This window comes from Penaeus japonicus, unplaced genomic scaffold (genome assembly GCF_977035675.1).
Source record: "Penaeus japonicus unplaced genomic scaffold, GWHDUDI00000001_assembly GWHDUDI00000023, whole genome shotgun sequence".
Lineage (NCBI taxonomy): Eukaryota > Metazoa > Arthropoda > Malacostraca > Decapoda > Penaeidae > Penaeus > Penaeus japonicus.
The window spans coordinates 23,076,109-23,096,108 of record NW_028234425.1 but is presented as its reverse complement, the minus strand read 5'-3'; the positions used below and the strand labels follow the sequence as shown (position 1 = coordinate 23,096,108).

Here is a 20,000-nt window from a genome sequence, read left to right as displayed (position 1 = left end):
CTCTCTCCTCCCTCTCTCTCTCTTCCCTCTTTCTCTCTCTCTTCTCTATCTTTCTCCTCCTCTCACTCTCTCTCTCTCTCTCTCTTCTCTCATCTCCTCTCTCCTCTCTCTCTCTCTTCCTCTCTCTCTCTCTCTCTTTCTCTTTCTTTTCTTTCTAACTATCGAGCAAAATCTGATTCTCTCTTTCTCTTCTTCTTCTCTTTCTTCTCACACATTCTTTCTTTTTTCTTTCTACATTCTCTCTTTCTTTCTTCTTTCTCTTCTCTCTCTTTCTTTCTCTTTTCTCCTTCTTCTTTCTTTCTTTCTTTCTTTTCTTCCGAGATTCTTTCTTTTCTTTCTTTCTTGTCGATTCTTTCTTTCTTTCTTTCTTTCTTTTCTTTCTTCTTTCTTTTTCTTTCTTTCTTTCTCTCTCTCTCTCTCCTCTCACCTTCTCTCTCTTCTACATCTTCCCCATCTCTTCTCTCTCTATCTCTCTTCTCTACTCTCTCTCTCTCTCTTCTCTCTCTCTCTAAGAATCTCTCTAAGAATCTCCCACTAAGAATCTCTCCTCTCTCTCTCCAAAAACTAAGAATCCTTCTAAGAATCTCTCCTTCCTCACTCTCTGCTCTCTCAAGAAACTATCTCTCTCATCGCAAGAAAACTTACAAGACACTCTCTCACCAAGAAACCGCCCGATCTCCCAAGAAACTCGACTCTTCTCTCCTCTCTCTCACTTTTCTCTCTCCCTCCGTTTCATATCTCTCTCTCTCTCTCTCTCTCTCTCTCTCTCTCTCTTTCTCTCTCTCTCCAAGAAAATGTTATTTTGGATTGTGGGTAATAAAAATATTCCAGTGATCCTGACCCAAAGATTAAGCTTTCCTGTATCACTTCAGGCTGTATCAGGTATTCTTTATTTCCATGAAAACAATGATGTACAAGAAAAAATGAATCACATTGTTGAAATGCCAATACAGCTGTCTTGAACTGCGGAATGCATTGGATGGCAAGACACGAGAGCCATGCCAGAACAGGACGTAGGGTGTGGACGTACTTGAGATTTTTAAACGGTAAAGCGTCCTTATAGATGGGGTTTTGAACAAGTTGTTATGGTGACTCAAACTTTGGAGATGTATTTTTTTTTGTTTTAATTATTTGCTTATTTATTGATTTTGTTTTTGTCGTAGTGAGGATGCAACTTGTCCAAATGAGTACTTGGATTTCAAATAACCATTGTCACCAATCTGCCATGGGCATCTTTTTCTTGATTGGTGAGAAAAGGAAAAAATGCTTGGAGTTTTTCACTTGCCAAATAATTTTATGATTTTGCAGGACTTTCTAGAATGTTGCAGCTTGTGATGTGGTTTTTAGAAATATGTCTTATATAAACCAAATTATTAGGGGTGTAATAGAATAGTGTAACTTATTTGAATATTATAGCTTGTAAGTGTAGGTATATGTGTATTTGTATTTGTGAACACATACATATAAATATATACTATATATATATATATATAATAAAATATATATATATTATATAATATATATACGAGAGTATAATATATGTATTTATAAATTGATATTTATGTAATAAATATATTAAGTGTATATATATAGGTTTAATATATATGCTATATATATATGTATATATATTATGTATATATATAATGTATAAATATATGTATATATATATGTATATTCATATATGTATAAATATAATTTTTTAAAGATATATAAAAAATTATATATATATGTATATATATATGTATATTATAAATGTTATGATAATAATGTATATATATATTATAATATATATGTATATATATAATGAATATATTATATATATATATATATTATATGTATATAATATATATATAGGATGTAATATATAATATATATGTATATATATAATATATATATAATAGTACATATATATATAAATATAAATATATATGTATAATATGGTTTATATATATATATAAAGAATGTATAGTATATATATATATATATATTATATATATATAGTATATATTATATATATATATATAGTATATATATATATATATATATAGGTATAATATATATAAACTATATATAAATATATAGATAATAATATATAAACATACATATATATATATATATATATAAATATCATATATATATATATATAGTATACTAAATATAAGCGATATATATATATATATAATATATATATATAATATATATATATATAAGATATATATATATATATATATATATATAAAGATAAATATATATATATAATATATATATAGATATATATAATATATATAAATATATATATCTATATATAAATCATATTATATATATGTAATATAAATATATAATATATATAATATATATATATATATATATATTATAAATATACATAAAATATATATAATATCATTTAATATATATATTAATATATATCTCTATAAATAATATATATAAATATATATAATAATATATATATATAATATATTTATAAATATATATATATATAATTATATATATATATATATATAAATATATATATATATGATATATGATATAATTTTTTTTTATTATAATCAGGTATGATTTATATATATGTTTTTTATATGCACATGTATGTATATATAATCGTACATTTATATACATACATATACGCACACATATGGGTAAAAAGATAAAAAAAACAAATTACACAGTCACTGCTATTTACTCTAATTGAATCTGCAGAAGAAAGGTTTGTTTTTTTATTTGCAGATATATACTGTAATATACAGGAGATTAATGTTAAATACATATTTATTTGTTTGTATGAATATCTTACTGTTACAGTTTTACATCAGTTTTCTTATTGTCTTTTTTCGCTTTGCAGAGAATAGCAGCGTGTCAAAGTCAGTAAGATCATTGCCGAACACAAATCTTCAGCATGGAGGATGCACATACCTATTCGTATGAGGACGTCCTCACACAGTTTGCTGTCGAGCCAGACGTTGGCCTTGCTGAAGACCAGGTCAGGAACAGCCAAGCGAAATATGGTCCCAATGGTGACGGATTCGCAGCAAGAGAAAAACATTAGGAGTCAATTCTCTCTCTCTCTCTCTCATCTACCTTGTCTCCTCCCTTATTCTCCTCACGGCGTCTCTCTCTCATTCTCTTCTCTCACTAACCTTTTCTCCTCCTTCATCTACTCTCTCTCTACTCCATCCATCCTCTCTCTCTCTCAATCTTCTCTCTCTCTCATCATCCTCTCTCTCTCTCGTCATTTCTCTTCTCTTACCACCTCTCTAACGCTCTCTCTCATCTTTCTCTCTCATTTCTCTCTCTCTCTCTCGAATCTACGACTCTCTCTTCTCCTCTCTCTCACTCTTCTCTCTTCACCTCTCTTCACTTCGTCTCTCTCCTTCTCATCTCATCTCTTCTCTCCTCTTCTACCTTCCTCTCTCTCGCTTCACTCCTCTCTCTCTCATCTTCTCAATCCTCATCTCTTACTCTCTGCTCTCTCACTCTACCTTAGTCCGTCAGAGCTCTCTCTCCATCAACAACTTCTCGTCTCTTCTCTCTCTCTACTATTCCCTCTTCTACCTCTGCTTCTCTTCTCTCCTCTCCTCCTCATAACGAGACTCTCTCCTCTCTCTCTTCACCGTCTCTTTCTCACGTCCTATCTCTATTCTCTTCTCTCTCTCTCTCATTCTCTCATCACTCGTCTTCACTCTGGTCTCACTCCTCTCTTCTCTCTCTCTCTCTCTCTCTCCACTCTCTCTCTTCCTCTCTCTCTCTCTCTTCTTCTCTCTCTCTCTTCTACTCTCTCTCCACTCTCTCTCTCTCTCCTTCTCTCTTCTCTCCCACGACTCTCTCTCTCCATCTATCGCATCTCCTCCTCTTCTCTCTCTCATCTTCTCTCTCACTCTCTCTTCACTCAATCTCTCTCCTCTCAACACACTCTTCTATTCCTCTCTCTCATCCTCTCTCTCTCTGTCATCTTTCTCTCTCTCAACCCACAACAGTCTCTCTCTGCGTCTCTCACCTACTCTCTTCATCTCTCTCACAACCTCTGATCCTCTCAGATTCTCTCCATCACCTTGCAACCCTCTCTACCTCTCGAACCCTCTCTCTCTCTCTCTCTCTCTCATCTCCTCTCTCTCTTACATACTCTCTCTCTCTAAGCAAGAATCTCATCATTTCTCTCTCTTGCACGTGCGTCTCGTGCACCTTCTCTCTCTCTCTCTCGCTCAGACTCTCTCTCCCATCTTCTCCTTACTCTCTCTCAGCTCTCTCACCGTCTTCTCTCATCTCTCTCTCTCTCTCACCTTCTTTTCTCTTCTCATGATCCTCCTTCTCTTCTCTCTCTCTCTCTCTCTCTCTCACCTTCTTCTCTCTCTACGTCCGCTCTCTCTCAACTGCTCACCTTCTGCATTCTCTCTCTCTCTCTCTAAGATTGACTCTCTCTCTCATCTCTAGCCTCATCCAATACAAAGAGTCAATAATAGATCTCATGCGAGCGTTCTCTGATCTCTATCTCTCTGGTACTTCTCTTACTCTCTCTCTCTATCGCACCTCTTTTCCTCTCTCTTCTCTCTAGCTCTCCCTCTCTCCTTCATCTCTTACTATCTATCTATCTCTTACGAATTCTTCTCCTCTCTAGTTGACTCAACTCTACTTGTATCTCCTTCTTCTCTCTCTCGATCTCTCTTCCTCACATTCATTTCTCTCTCTCTCTGCTCTCTCTCTCACCTTGCTTTTCTCTCTACTCTCTCTAATCTCTCACATTCACTCCTCTCTATCTCTCTCTCTACTTAATCACATTCTTTTCATATCTCTGCTTTAAAATTACTCTCTCTACGTCCAGCTCTCTCTTTTTTCCTCTCTCTCTACTCTCACGTAGCTCTCTTCTTTGCTCCATCTCTCTTTTTTTTAGAAGAATACTATTGCTCGATCATCTCTCTCTCTCTCCTCTCTCTTCCTATCTTATCTTCAAAAAGCTCTCTCTCCTAATTGATCTTCTCTCTCTCCTCTCTCTCTATATCTCCTCGCTCTCTCTCTCTCTCACCTTCGGTCTCTTTCTCTCTCTCTCTCCTTCTGCTTTCTCTCTCTCGTCTCTCTCTGTTTTAGATATCTCTCCACCGTCTCTTTTCTCTCTCCTCTCATCACCTCTCTTTTCTCTCGTCACTCTCCTCTCAACTTCTCTCACCTCCTAATCTCTCTCTATTCTCTCTCTCTCATCTCTCCTCTCCTAACATTCTTCCTCTCTCTCTCTCTATCTCACCTGTCATTGTCTCTGTATATATATGGTCGTACTATCAACCTTCTTTTCTCTCTCCTCGTTCTCTCTAAACGTATGTTATACTACTATAGCTTATCGCACCTTCTCTTACTCTCTCTCTGCTCTCTATCAACTTCTTTTTCTCTCTCTCCTCTAAACCTTCTTTTCCTCTCTCTCTCTCACCTTCTTTTCTCTCTCTCTCTCTCTCCTTCTTTTCTCTCTCTCTCTCTCTCTCTCCTTCTTTTCTCTCTCTCTCTCTCTCTCTCTCACCTTCTTTTCTCTCTCTCTCTCTCTCTCACCTTCTTTTCTCTCTCTCTCTCTCTCTCTCTCACCTTCTTTTCTCTCTCTCTCTCTCTCACCTTCTTTTCTCTCTCTCTCTCTCTCACCTTCTTTTCTCTCTCTCTCTCTCACCTTCTTTTCTCTCTCTCACCTTCTTTTCTCTCTCTCACCTTCTTTTCTCTCTCTCACCTTCTTTTCTCTCTCTCTCTCTCTCACCTTCTTTTCTCTCTCTCTCTCTCTTTCTCTTTCTCTTTCTCTTTCTCTTTCTCTTTCTCTCCTTTCTCAACCCCTTTATTTCCTTTTATCTTTTTTCCTCTTTCCATCTTTCTCTTTCCTCTTTCTCTTTGGCTCTTTTCTCTTTCATATTCTCTTCTCTCTCTCTCCTTTCGATACTTTCTCTCTTTCTGCTCTATCTCTCGTCTCTCTCCATCTTCTCTCTTTCCTCTCTCTCTTTCCTCTCTTCTTTCGCTCTCTCTCTTTCCTCTCTCTCTCCTCTTTACTCTCTCTCTCTTTCTATCTCTCCTCTTTCATCTCTCTCTCTCTCTATCTCTATATCTCTCTCTCTCTCTCTCTCTCTCTCTCTCTCTCTCTCTCTCTCTCTCTCTCTCTCTTTCTTCTCCCCTCTTCTTTTTCTCTCCTCTTTTTTCCTCTCTCTCTCTTTCTCTCTTTCTTTCTTTCTCTCTCTCTCTTTCTCCTCTACTCTCTCTTTTCTCTCTCTCGCTTTCCTTCTCTCCTCTATCTCCCTCCTCTTTCTCATCTCTCTCATCCTCTTCCTCTCTATCTCTCATCGTCTTTTTTCTCTCCTCCTCCTCTTCTTACTCTCTTCTCTCTCCCCTCTCTCTTTCTCTCTATCCTTCTTCTCTTTTACATCTATCTCCAATCTTTCCTCTCTCTCTCTCGCTCTCTCTTTCTCTCTCTCGCTCTTTCCTCTCTCTCAACCTCTTTACTCTCTCTACATTCTTTTCTCTATCTCCTCTTTCTCTCTCTTCTCTCTCTCCCCATCCTCTCTCCTCTTTCTCTCTCTTCATCTTTCTCTCTCTCAGTTCTTTCTCTCTCTCTCCTCTCACTTACTCTCTCTCTCTCTTTCCTCAGTCTCCTCTTCTCATCTCTCCTCTCTCTCTCTCTCTCCTCCCTCTTCTCTCTCTCTCCTCCTTATCTCTATCTCTCTCTCTCTCTTTCCTCATCTCTCTCTCCCCCTCTCCTCATCTCTCTCTCTTCCTCTCCTCATCTCTCTCTCTTCTCTCTTCTCCTCCTCCTCGCTCTCTCTCTCTCTCCTCTCTCTCTCTCTCTCCTCTTCTCCTCTCCCTCTTACTCTCTCTCTCCTCTCTCTCTATCCTCTCCCTCTCTCCTCTTCTCTCTCTCTCCTCTCTCTCTCTCCCCTACTCTTCCTCTCTTCTTCCTCTCTCTCCTACGTCTCTCTCCTCTCTGTCTCTCTCTCTCTCTTTTCACTCTCTCTTCTCTCTCTCTCTCTCCTCTCTCCTCTCCTCTTCTCTTCTCTCTCCCTCTCTCTCCTCTCTCTCCCCTCTCCCTCTCTCCTCAGTCTCTCTCTCTCTCTCCCTCTCCTCTTCCTCTCTCTCTCTCTCTCTTTCTCTCCTCTCTCTTCCTCTCTCCTTTAAAATAGCTGCAACTAGTCAGAGTAATGAAAAGAAGAATGTGGGACAAAGGTCTGTTTTATATATTGTAGTGAATGTGTAGGTGAAAGAGTTAGAGTGAGAGAGATTCCTAATGGTTCCCCGATGTTTGTTCTTGACTTCTCCAGGAGCGCAATGCAGAATCAGCAATAGAGGCTCTAAAGGAATATGAACCGGAGATGGGCAAGGTAATCCGAGCCAACAAGTCTGGGGTGCAGAAGATTCGCGCCAGAGAAATCGTTCCAGGCGATATCATCGAGGTCTCGGGTATGCTTTGGATGCAGTCTTATGGAGAGAAGTCTAGGAGCGAAAGATTATATGTGATTTTTATTGTTTCTTATGCTTACATGGCAAAAACACTCTGTGTTGATAATATGGCAGAAAAAAACATTATACACAATATATTTATTGGAAAAATTAATCTTTTTTTGTATAGTTGTTTTTTCTGCCATCTTATGGTTGCATTAGTTTATTTTTTATTTATCTAATGTTTGAGTTCTGGCTGGAAGTCTCATTCATTTTATGTCGTGTTTTCCTTTCAGTGGGAGATAAGATTCCTGCTGATATACGTTTAATTAAGATCTACTCGACGACCCTTCGCATCGACCAGTCCATCCTTACTGGTGAATCGGTCTCTGTCCTAAAGCACACAGATATAATTCCCGACCCCAAGGCTGTTAATCAGGTTGGTACAGTTTGCTGTTATGATAGTCGAGATTCCTTTTAAAGTTGAGGGGAATTGATAAATTTCATAAATGAGCTACAAAGTTTTGTGTGGTTGTCTGTGGCAAGAATTTTTTTCCTTTTATATAAAATTTGATTTCACAGTGAACAAGGAAATTTTGTTAGAAAAAAAGAAAAAAAGTCAGTGTTGTAGTTTGAACAATGGCTTGTCTTAAATTAATATCTTTTTCTAGTGTTATGATTTAGAGAGCCATTTAGGACATGCCCCATACTTGTGATAATTCAAATGATTGTTTAAAGAGCCATCTCTTAGAGCATAGTGAAGTGGACTGCAACAAGACCCAAGGGAAGATAGACCAGTTCTTTATGAATCAGACTAAAGAAAAGGATGCCCAGAAATCAACCCTAACAGACCATGATTTGATATTCAACAATATCGTTTCTTGATAGTTTCTGATTAGCATATGGGCTGGACCTTATCTAGAATATGAAGTTTGGTAAACCCTATTCACTTTACTAGCATGCTTACAAGGATGGCGCGGGTATTACGCGTGCCATTATCCAGGTAATGCCCCTCAAGAGATATTTGGCCCTCTCCTCTAATGCTACACATCTGTTTTGGTAGTGTGCCTGCTGCCCAAATACTACTGTTTTTATGCCTGTATTACCACCGATATTGGGATCTTGCGTTGGCCTTGTTGTAAGCTTGTCATTGTCCAAGTAGGGCAGTTGAGAATTGCAGTTCAGATTAGCTTTCCAGAGATCCCAATGCAGTGCTAATAAAGCCAGTGAGCATACTTTACAATTTATTATTATTTTTTAAACAAAGTCTGACAATATCCATGCACATTCTCAGTCTTGGTAGTAAATGTGACCTATCCAACGGGCTCAGTTTTCAAACCATAATTCATGTGTAGTTGGCAAATTACTGCATGATCCTTGGAGCAAGAGAAGCATGGGCAGCATCAGCCCCCAAAAGAAAGAACGAAAGCCCAAAGAAGGGAAAGAAGAAAACCCAGCGAAGGTTATGACAGGCTTCCTTTTCCTTCGTCATCCATTCATTTTCCTCGGAACTCCCTCGGAGCTTCCCTGACGCAATCATTGTGCTGTCCATGTCATGATTGTCGCATTTTGTGTACTACTTCTAGCCTTGTGCCCCACAGATGAAATTTCTTTTCATTGTGAACATCCCAAAAGGCTATAGAAGTGTTGTATTTGTAAAAGTAGGAAATAGTCGGTAATTTTGTGGTGATACTAAACAGCTTGTCATTCATTTTCTGTGTGAATATTAGAACTGCACTAAAAGTTGATGTCATTACTTTCACAATGTCTTGTCTAGTATAGTCAGTGTTCTAAGTGAGGTACATAGCATCTGCAATTGGAGGGGGAGGGGGGGATGGTGCTGATTTTACATAAATTGGGGAATGAGATCCTATTGCCACCATGGGCTTGATTTTGATGTTTTTAGTTTTTTTTTATTTCAACTCTGTTCATAAATACAGCCTTATCATAGTTCTGTAGGGCTGATTTTGTTAATATCTTAATTTTTTTTTTATAATAATTGATTAAAAATTTGTTAATAAATTAGTAAAAATTGAGAGGCTGGCATGTTCTCTCTCTTTTTCTATCCCCCTCTCTCCCTCCCTCTCTCCCTCCCTCTCTCCCTCTCTCCCTCCCTCCCTCCCTCCCTCTCTCCCTCTCTCCCTCCCTCTCTCCCTCTCTCTCCCACCTTCTTTTCTCTCTCTCTCTCTCTCTCTCTCTTTCTTTTCTCTCTCTCTCACTTTCTTTTCTCTCTTTCTCACCTTCTTTTCTCTCTCTCTCTAACCTTCTCTCCACCTGTCTCACAACCTTTCTCTCTCTGCTCTCCAACCTCTCTCACCTTCTCTCTCTCTCACCTTCTCTCTCTCTACTCTCTCACCTTCTCTCTCTCTCCTCTCTCGCTCTATCTTTCTCTTCCTCTCTCTTCCCCTCTCTCTCTCTCTCACACCCTCTCTCTCTCGCTCACCACACTTACCTCTCTCTCTCCCTCTCTCACCTTCTCCATCTCTTCACGCTCTCCTCTCTCTACCTCATTTCTCTCTCAAGTCTCTCTCCATCTCTCTCTCTCTCTCTCACGCTTCTTTTCTCTCTCTCTCTTCTCTCACTCTCTCATCTCTCTCACCCTCCACCTTCTCACTCTCTCTCTCACTGGCCCTTCTTTTCTCTCTCTCTCTCTCTCGTCCTTCTCTCTCTCACCTTTCTCTCTCTCTCTCTCGTCACCTTCGCATCCTCTCACTCTCTCTCTCTTCTCACTCTCTCTCTCGTCTCTTCACTCTCTCCTCTCTCTCTCTCTTCCTCGTCCCACTCTCTCTCTTCCGGTCTCCTCCACTCAACCTTCTCTCCCATCTCTCTCTCCCTCCACTTCCCCTCTCTCTCCCTATCCCTCCTCCCTCTTCTCGAACACCTCTCTCTCTCTCCTCTATCCCTCACACCTCTCTCCCTCCCTCCTCTCCCTCCCTCTCTCTCCTCTCTTTCTCTTCCCCACCTTTTACTCGCTCTCTCTCTCTCTCTCTCTCTCTCTCTCTTTCTTTCTCTCTCTCTCTCTCTTTCTTTTCTCTCTCTCTCACTTTCTTTTCTCTCTTTCTCACCTTCTTTTCTCTCTCTCTCACCTTCTTTTCTTTTCTCTCTCTCTCTCTCACCTTCTCTCTCTCTCTCTCTCACCTTCTCTCTCTCTCTCTCTCACCTTCTCTCTCTCTCTCTCTCACCTTCTCTCTCTCCCTCTCTATGACACTCACAAAGCTTCTCTCTCTCTCTCTCTCTGTACAGTCTCTCCTCTCGCCTCTCTCACCTCTAGAAGTCTCTCTCTCCCTCACCTTCTCTCTCTCACCCTCTCTCTCTCTCTCTCTCTTCTCTCTCTCTCACCTTCTTTTCTCTCTCTCTCTCTCTCTCTCTCTCTGTTTTCTCTCTCTCTCTCACTTTCTCTCTCTCTCTTCAACCGTCCACCTTCTTTCTCTCTCTCTCACCTTCTCTCTTTCTCCTCTCTCTCTCACCCGTGCTCTCTCTCTCTCTCACCTTCTCTCTCTCTCTCTCTCACCTTCTCTCTCTCTCTCTCTCACCTTCTCTCTCTCTCTCTCTCTCCCTTCTCTCTCTCTCTCTCCACCGGGCGTTCTCTCTCTTCTATTCTCTCTCACCTCTCTCTCTCTCTCTCTCTCTCTCTCTCTCTCTCTCTCTCTCTCTCTCTCTCCCTCTCTCTCTCTCTCTCTCACCTGTTCCCTCTCTCTCTCTCTCTCACCTTCTCTCTCTCTCTCTCTCACCTTCTCTCTCTCTCTCTCTCTCACCTTCTCTCTCTCTCTCTCTCACCTTCTCTCTCTCTCTCTCTCACCTTCTCTCTCTCTCTCTCTCACCTTCTCTCTCTCTCTCTCTCACCTTCTCTCTCTCTCTCTCTCTCACCTTCTCTCTCTCTCTCTCTCACCTTCTCTCTCTCTCTCTCTCACCTTCTCTCTCTCTCTCTCACCTTCTCTCTCTCTCTCTCACCTTCTCTCTCTCTCTCTCTCTCTCTCTCTCTCTCTCTCTCTCTCTCTCTCTCTCTCTCTCTCTCTCTCTCTCTCTCTCTCTCTCTCTCTCTCTCTCTCTCTCTCTCTTCTCTCTCTTCTCTCTCTCTCTCTCTCTCTCTCTCTCTCTCTCTCTCTCTCTCTCTCTCTCTCTCTCTCTCTCTCTCTCTCCCCCCCCCCACACTTCCCTTTCTCTCTCTTCCCCCCCTTCCCTCTCTTTCTCTTCCTCCCCTTCCCTCTCTCTCTCTTCCCCCCCTTCCCTCTCTCTCTCTTCCCCCCCTTCCCTCTCTCTCTCTTCCCCCCCTTCCCTCTCTCTCTCTTCCCCCCCTTCCCTCTCTCTCTCTTCCCCCCCTTCCCTCTCTCTCTCTTCCCCCCCTTCCCTCTCTCTCTCTTCCCCCCCTTCCCTCTCTCTCTCTTCCCCCCCTTCCCTCTCTCTCTCTATCTCCCTCCCCCCTTTCCTCTCTCTCTCCTTCCCCCCTTCCCTCTCTCTCTCCTTCCCCCCTTCCCTCTCTCTCTCTCTCCTTCCCCCCTTCCCTCTCTCTCTCCCTCTCTCTTTCCCCCCTCCCTCTCTCTCTCTTCCCCCACCTTCCCTCTCTCTCTCTTTCCCCCTCCCTCTCTCTCTCTCTTTCCCCCTCCCTCTCTCTCTTTCTTCCTTCTTTCTCTCTTTCTTTCCCCCTCCCTCTCTCTCTCTCTCTTTCCCCTTCCCTCTCTCTTTCCCCTTTCCCCTTCCCTCTCTCTTTCCCCTTCCCTCTCTCTTTCCCCTTTCCCCTTCCCTCTCTCTTTCCCCTTTCCCCTTCCCTCTCTCTTTCCCCTTTCCCCTTCCCTCTCTCTTTCCCCTTTCCCCTTCCCTCTCTCTCTCTCTTCTCCCCCTCCCCTCTCTCTCTCTCTCTTTCCCCCTTCCCTCTCTCTCTCTCTTCTCCCCCTTCCCTCTCTCTCTCTCTCTTCTCCCCCTTCCCTCTCTCTCTCTCTCTTCTCCCCCTTCCCTCTCTCTCTCTCTCTCTCCCCCCCCTTCCCTCTCTCTCTCTCTCTCCCCCCCCTTCCCTCTCCCTCTCTCCCCTCCTTCCCTCTCCCTCTCTCTCCCCCCTTCCCTCTCTCCCTCCCTCTCTTTTCTTCTATTTCTTCTCATTTCTTCCTCTCTCTTCCTCTCTATCTCTCTGTCCCAGTTTTAAATCAGAAGATTCAGGGTTACCAATAATGGGAGTAAAAGACGTCGAGTATTTGATGTTTGAGTTTGTGCGCATGCGTGTGCACACGCGAGGCTGAGGGCATTATCGGTTCTGTGATATACACCATTTTTTTTTTTTTTTTTTTAATAATAATAATAATAATAAGTACAAGTGTTACTTATTTTATATTTTGAACCTCTGCATCTTCATTGTTGTTGCTTTGAACCTTTTATTAAATTTTCTTCAATATATCAAAGCAAAAAAGTGAAATAATGAGTTTTCTTGTCCTGTGTTTAAGATTTATTATCTTTTGAGATTATTAGCTATTTTTTCATACTTTGAAACAGCCTTTATAATTTTGTTTGCATATGACGATCTTTGTATTTGTGTGTGAACTAAATAACAAAAATTATTGGAATTTTTAATCTATTAAATTCCCTTGCTGGAGTGCATGATTGAAGGTCACTCATCTTATATAAATAACCTTTAGAGAGTACTAGTAAAAAAAGACTTGCATAAAATTGGCTGAATAACTATAACTTTGTACTTGCTAGCTCTTACTATGAGCTTTTTAACAGATTTTGAGATCCTTGCGTAAAATTGGAACTCGCTTGCGTATACAGAGAAGTCGGTCATATATCTGAGGCTTTTCTGATGTGTGGATGAGTTTTTTTCATGTTTATATAATCATGGAATTTATATGAAGTTGCCTTGTTCCAAGTAGCTTATTTTCCTCTCTTTCTTTTGTTACATCTTTGGTGTGATTTGTATTTCTTTATCTTTGGTCAGAGCATGATGCATTTTAGATTTACATAGTCTAAAGACTGGATCTTTTCTCTCCTCAGGACAAGAAAAACATCCTCTTTTCTGGTACTAATGTTGCCGCTGGAAGAGCTCTGGGGATCGTAATTGGCACTGGCCTGGGAACTGCAATTGGTAAGCTTTTTCATGTCCATAAGGTTAAGCTGATTTATAACTTGAGGTGATGCTTTAGTACATTTCATTGTTATACTATACACATTGATCAAGGTATAGATCAAAGAAACTGAAGAGTAAATTCACTTTCAGGAAAGATTCGCACACAGATGGCAGAAACCGAAGAGATTAGGACTCCACTTCAGCAAAAGCTGGATGAATTTGGTGAACAGCTGTCCAAGGTCATTTCTGTCATTTGCGTTGCCGTTTGGGCCATCAACATTGGACACTTCAATGATCCTGTTCATGGTGGTTCTTGGTTTAAGGGAGCCATTTATTACTTCAAGATTGCTGTTGCGCTGGCTGTAGCCGCCATTCCTGAGGGTCTCCCTGCTGTCATCACCACTTGCCTTGCCCTTGGCACTCGTCGTATGGCAAGGAAGAATGCTATTGTGAGGTCTTTGCCTTCTGTTGAGACTCTTGGTTGTACCTCTGTTATCTGCTCAGACAAGACTGGCACACTCACCACCAACCAGATGTCTGTCTCCCGCATGTTCATCATGGATAAGGTCGAAGGTAACGATTGCTCTCTGCTGGAATTCGAGATCACTGGCTCCACCTACGAACCCATTGGTGAGATTCGTCTCAATGGTGCTAAGGTTGCAGGATCAGACTTTATTGGATTGCAGGAACTTTCAACCATTTCTGTAATGTGCAATGATTCTTCAGTTGACTACAATGAATTCAAGAATCAGTTTGAAAAGGTTGGAGAAGCAACAGAGACTGCACTCATTGTCCTTGCTGAGAAAATTAACCCATTTAATCAGTCTAAGTTTGGTTTGGACCGACGCGCTGCTGCTCTTGTGACGAAGCGCGATATGGAGGCCCGATGGAAGAAGGACTTCACTCTGGAGTTCTCTCGTGACCGCAAGTCCATGTCAACCTATTGTACTCCACTTCAGTCTTCTGTTTTGGGCACAGGATCCAGGATGTTCTGCAAGGGAGCTCCGGAGGGTGTACTCGATCGCTGCTCCCACGTACGCATTGGAACACAAAAAGTTCCTCTCACTGCAGCTGTTAAGGATCAGATCATGTCTGTGATTCGTCAGTATGGAAGTGGTCGGGACACACTCCGTTGCTTGGGTCTCGCTACCATAGACAATCCCCCCAAGCCAGAGCAAATGAACCTGGCTGACTCTACCAAGTTCCATACTTATGAAGTCAACATGACCTTTGTAGGTGTTGTTGGCATGTTGGATCCTCCCCGGAAGGAAGTCCGTGATTCTATCAAGAGATGCCGTGCAGCTGGCATTCGTGTTATTGTCATAACTGGGGATAATAAGGCCACTGCTGAGGCTATTTGTCGTCGCATTGGAGTTTTTGGAGAAGATGAGGATCTGACCGGCTTGTCTTACTCGGGCCGTGAATTTGATGAACTTAGTGCTAAGGAGCAAAGGGAAGCTTGCAATCGTGCCCGGCTTTTCTCTCGTGTCGAGCCTTTCCATAAGTCAAAGATTGTTGAATACTTGCAGGCTGAGGGTGAGATCTCTGCCATGACTGGTGATGGTGTGAATGATGCTCCTGCTCTGAAGAAGGCTGAGATTGGTATTGCCATGGGTTCAGGCACTGCTGTGGCCAAGTCTGCCTCTGAGATGGTGCTTGCTGACGATAACTTCTCTTCCATTGTGGCTGCTGTTGAGGAAGGTCGTGCCATCTACAACAACATGAAGCAGTTCATCCGTTACCTCATTTCCTCCAACATTGGTGAAGTTGTGTCCATCTTCTTGACTGCTGCTCTTGGTCTCCCAGAGGCTCTCATTCCTGTCCAGCTCTTGTGGGTCAACTTGGTTACTGATGGTCCACCTGCTACCGCCTTGGGCTTCAACCCTCCAGATCTTGACATCATGGACAAACCTCCTCGCAAGGCTGACGAATCCCTCATCTCTGGCTGGCTCTTTTTCCGCTACATGGCCATTGGATGTTACGTCGGTGCTGCCACAGTGTTTGCTGCTTCTTGGTGGTACATGTATGACCCCACTGGCCCGCAACTCAACTACTACCAGCTGTCTCACCATCTCTCGTGTACAACAGATGTGGAGAACTTTAAGGGTGTAGACTGCGCTGTCTTCAGTCACCCAGCCCCCATGACCATGGCTTTATCTGTGTTGGTTACAATTGAGATGCTCAATGCTCTAAACAGGTATGTTGACTACTCTTAAGCTTCATTTTAATGATAGCTTTTGTAAATTATCATAATGTGTTATAATAAAACACCCATCCATCCACCCACCCACCCACATACATTTATAAATACATAAGTAATATAATACTCAGTATATATTTTTAATAGTGCTTACTTTGTATGTGCATAAGTAAAAATTCTGAAGCCATTTCCATCAGCCTATATTTCATCTATTCCCGTTATCTTTCAGTGTGTCGGAAAACCAGTCTCTCTTGGTGATGCCACCTTGGGTCAACATCTGGCTCCTGCTGGCCATGGCTCTCTCCATGATTCTTCACTTCTTCATCCTCTACATTAACTTCCTCTCGGTAAGTGGCAGTTCTGAGGCTGAAATGGGAGAGTTTGTACAGCAGTGGATGTGTTCATGCTTGAATTTGGTTGTGGATGTTTGGATTTGCGCATGTTGAGCCCTTGCAATTTAGTTGGTCAATGTACTTTGTTCTCTGAGCAGATATGGCTAATGACATAATCATTATTTTATGTTTAGAATCAAGTAGATTATGTATATTTCTGATATTATTAAATCCAAATTATTAAATTGAATTGATGGTATCAATTTACATTTAAAATCAAAAGTATATAGTCACCTCTTATAATATTAAAGGCCAAAAAAAATGTTTTTGTAATGAGTATCTTTAATATTAATATTTTTTTCATTTTCTTTCAGACTGTGTTTAATGTTATGCCACTTTCTGTAGCACAGTGGATTGCAGTGATGGATATATCCTTCCCTGTGATTATACTGGATGAAACTTTCAAGTTCTTTGCCCGCAAGTTAGCTGATGGTGAAAATCCCCTGTACTCCTGCCACTGGATTGTTATGGCTTGGGGTCTGTACTTGGCATACATTAAGCAATACTTCTTGTAACATAGGTACTCATTAAATTGAAATTAGATTGTCACATTCTATTTGGTGTGAGGGGTTGATGAAAAGAAGACAGCTCGAGCTGACGATGCACTATGGTGCTCTTTTGTAAGGGAGAGCTGTAAAGTGTCGATGATTCACATGGTTGTAATGGCCATAAAAGCCCTGCAATCTCCTAGCTTGCACCAGAATGGTAGATAAGGTTGAGCTGGGAGGGTTTTTAAAGATTTTTTGGAAGCAGAGATTACAGTTCTCCCATATCTTTTTCCTTTGCAAGTCAGCTGCAGTCAGACTATCAAAATATCTATAACTAAAGTCTAGATAATGGATTCAGGACAACTGTTTAGGTAGAACTCATTTGAATATTTGAGATTATGAGAGACTGAATGTCATGTAACTAATTTTGTGGTTGGGGGCCTCAGTGTCTATGAAGACCATAGTTTTTTTTCCCAGGGGCTGTCTGGAGTAGGATGAAATGGAGGGAAAGCAGTGGTTCCTCCGGTGGAGAACTGCACGGATCACTATACTGATAACTGAAGTAACTCAGAGGCCATATCAGTCAAAATGCGCAATAGGTCGTGTTCCTCAAACTGAGTCTGATGTTTTCACTGGTACAGTGTTTGTGTGGCTTTCTTTTCAGCCGAGACAGTAGGCCGTGGCACACTAAAGAGGTCTTTAACTTGATGTCATCCAAAAGACGTGCATGAATGTATGTGTGCAGTTTATGTATCATATTTTTAGTTGAATGTATATTTTTATCAGTTAAATGATAAATTTTGTTGGGGGGAAGAAATGTGTCTTCATGGTATATCTACAGAAAAGAGTTTTCTAATAAAATATGTAATTTTTAGGGAAAAATTAGCAACAGTACATAGTGGGCAATATTTAGCTAGCATTAGCTAGAACTATCAAACTGATATTAGTGTTAGTAATGACAGTGCTGGGTGAGTATTGGCCTCTGTGCATTTTTGTTTTTTTAGCAAACTTGATTGTCATGGCACATAGTGTCTTTCCAGTACATTTTAAGGGAACGCTGGGAGCAATTTTGTGATGCGGGTTGTGTCGTTATTTTTTATTATTTTTATGATTTTATAGATTGTTTTTGTTTTTAATATGAGGATTGTTTTTCTCAACTCATTATGCCAAAGTCACTAGCATATAACCATCATATAGGTGCAAAAAATAAGTTTTAGACTGGAGAACATAGAGTATGTTAATCAATATTATAGTACGGCCTGTAATATTATTTAATTGTGATTATTATATGCCTTTGAGATTAAGTTACTTCATGTAAAGAAGTATCTGACTCTCTTCTCATAAGCATTACTGCATAGTAGTTCAAACACTTGTATATTGCACTCAGTCACTCATTTTGATTCAGAATAAACCTTCCTTTTCAATAGCTTATATTTCTACATATTTATTTCAAATTATTTTCACCAATTTTTAAGTTGATAAATGACTTATTAGGACTCTTTGTGTTCTATTCAGTCTTATATTTTCATAAAAGTAGACGTTATTGCTACAGGACAGCGAGAGTGAGATCACGACCGTGTACACACAACTTGTTCAATGGTAGAAAGGTGCTGAGGAACTTTCATTCAGTAGGAGATAGAGGCTTTAGTTTTTCTATTTACTATTACACATCAGCGAGAAGTGGGAGACAAACAGAAAAAGACACTGAAGTGCAGGAGAGACCAAGATTAAAGTTTTCAACTCGTGACCCCATTGAAAAGCTAGTGTGTTGGTAATTGTGTCAGCAGAGTGACTGTTATTCAGCAATTCCGGGTGTAAATCAGGTTTGCCTTTTGAGTTTTTTGTTTTTTTTCCCTTTCTTTTTCTGTTTTTCATTACTCTTTGGTCATGATGTTGGATAACCTGACTGTAGAAATAACACTAGTAAACATGCGAGATGAAGAGAGAATAAAAGTACTGATAAGCAGCTGAGAAATGTGAAAAACCCTTTCCAAGACACAAGAGAATTACATCCAGAAAAAGGGATTCTAATGTGTGCCAATAGCAGAGAATAAGAGAATTCTCCAGTGGATGTGCCATTATCTTGGAAAAGAAGGAAGGAGAGTGCAGTGGAAGGCTTAAAAGTTACGGGGAGAAGAAGCGAACAGCAGGATTTTGTTCTATTATTGGCCCTTCGTATCAGTGTTGAAGTTGTACTTTCTCAATGTTCCAAGCTTTTCATATCATAGAGACAGTCACTGGGAGGCTCACTGTTTAAGTATTTGTTCTTGATGGAATGCAAGTTCTCCATGTGCAATAACTAATGCACAAAAAAAAAAAAAAAAAAAAAAAAAAATAATAATAATTTAAAGAGTGTGTGTCTGATGAAGAAGAATGAGTGAATCTCGTTTCTTTTCCGTAACCATTACTCATTCATTTTTGTTAATGATTATTATGATGATAATAGTAATAATAATGATAATAGGATTAATGACTATGATCATTTTATCATTTATTGTTATTAATACTAAAATTATTGTTATGTTATAATCTCACATTGAAACATTTCTTTTTCCAGTTTGATATAATTTTTTTGGACATAATGCAGTATTTTTTCTGAAGAGAAAGATAACATGATTTGCCTGCATGTAAATAAAGCATTCAGTTGTAAATTTCCTTGCTTCCTCTTATTTTTGTCTTTTTGTTACTCTCCCCATGAACTCGTTTTGTAGAGACAGATGGGGACGTGGAAGAGAGCGTGCATGGAAATGTGGAAGTTGTCGCTCAGTCGGCCTCCCAACTTCTTTGTCAAGTCATTGTAGACTTAATCATTTGATTCTGTGTAGTTAGATGTTCTCAAATGAATTTAGTGGCCTAGGTTCGCGGTTGAGTCTCCCCCCTTCCCCACCTCCCTCCTCACCCATTCTCACGAGACTGAGTGAGAACTTTAGCCAAGTTCATTGAGTATGGCAACTGATGGTGATTCCTTTTTATACTTATTTGAATTGAATTAAGTGGTAGAAGAACTCTTTGGTAGTGAACAAAATTGTAGATAAGAATGATATCCTAATAGTACCTTTAACCTCTCCTTTTGGTTGACTGGTTGAATGCACAGCAACTGCGAACCTAGGTGGTAAGTTTAAGTGTACCTGTAAACTATGAGAACTTTACTGGAGTACTCAAGAATATTATATCAGTGTTTCCAAACAAGTTATCCTTAGCGTAGTTGCATTTAAAGTCCAAAGAATTGGGTCACTTGATTTTGTATGGATGACATTGGCCTGCCATCACAACCTCATCCCTTGTATCAGATTTGAACTGTTGCCATAAAGTTGTATGTGCCACTAGTTAACATCCCTGGCCAATTATATCGTGCAACTCCCCCTTATTGAATATAGCATTTTATTCATATTTCTTTGAAGTAAGTGGAAAGGTACACATGAATAAGATAAGGTTACCATTCTTTCATCTACTTTCTACGTCTT

The 20,000-nt window shown here is 40.2% G+C and overlaps 1 protein-coding gene across 1 annotated transcript in view; it reads left to right on the top strand.

Annotated features, from left to right (window-relative positions):
- The window catches only part of LOC122255754 (calcium-transporting ATPase sarcoplasmic/endoplasmic reticulum type), a 27,160-nt gene extending 8,280 nt beyond the window's left edge, over positions 1-18,880 (top strand). Inside the window, exons 2-9 of the mRNA XM_086550491.1 lie at positions 2,861-3,058; positions 7,281-7,425; positions 7,701-7,843; positions 8,363-8,407; positions 13,384-13,474; positions 13,607-15,653; positions 15,886-16,003; positions 16,363-18,880. Of these exons, the coding sequence (XP_086406617.1) occupies positions 2,915-3,058; positions 7,281-7,425; positions 7,701-7,843; positions 8,363-8,407; positions 13,384-13,474; positions 13,607-15,653; positions 15,886-16,003; positions 16,363-16,563 (2,934 nt within the window). The 5' untranslated portion in view covers positions 2,861-2,914 and the 3' untranslated portion in view covers positions 16,564-18,880. The remainder of the gene's footprint in view (positions 1-2,860; positions 3,059-7,280; positions 7,426-7,700; positions 7,844-8,362; positions 8,408-13,383; positions 13,475-13,606; positions 15,654-15,885; positions 16,004-16,362) is intronic.
- Positions 18,881-20,000: the final 1,120 nt, after the last annotated feature.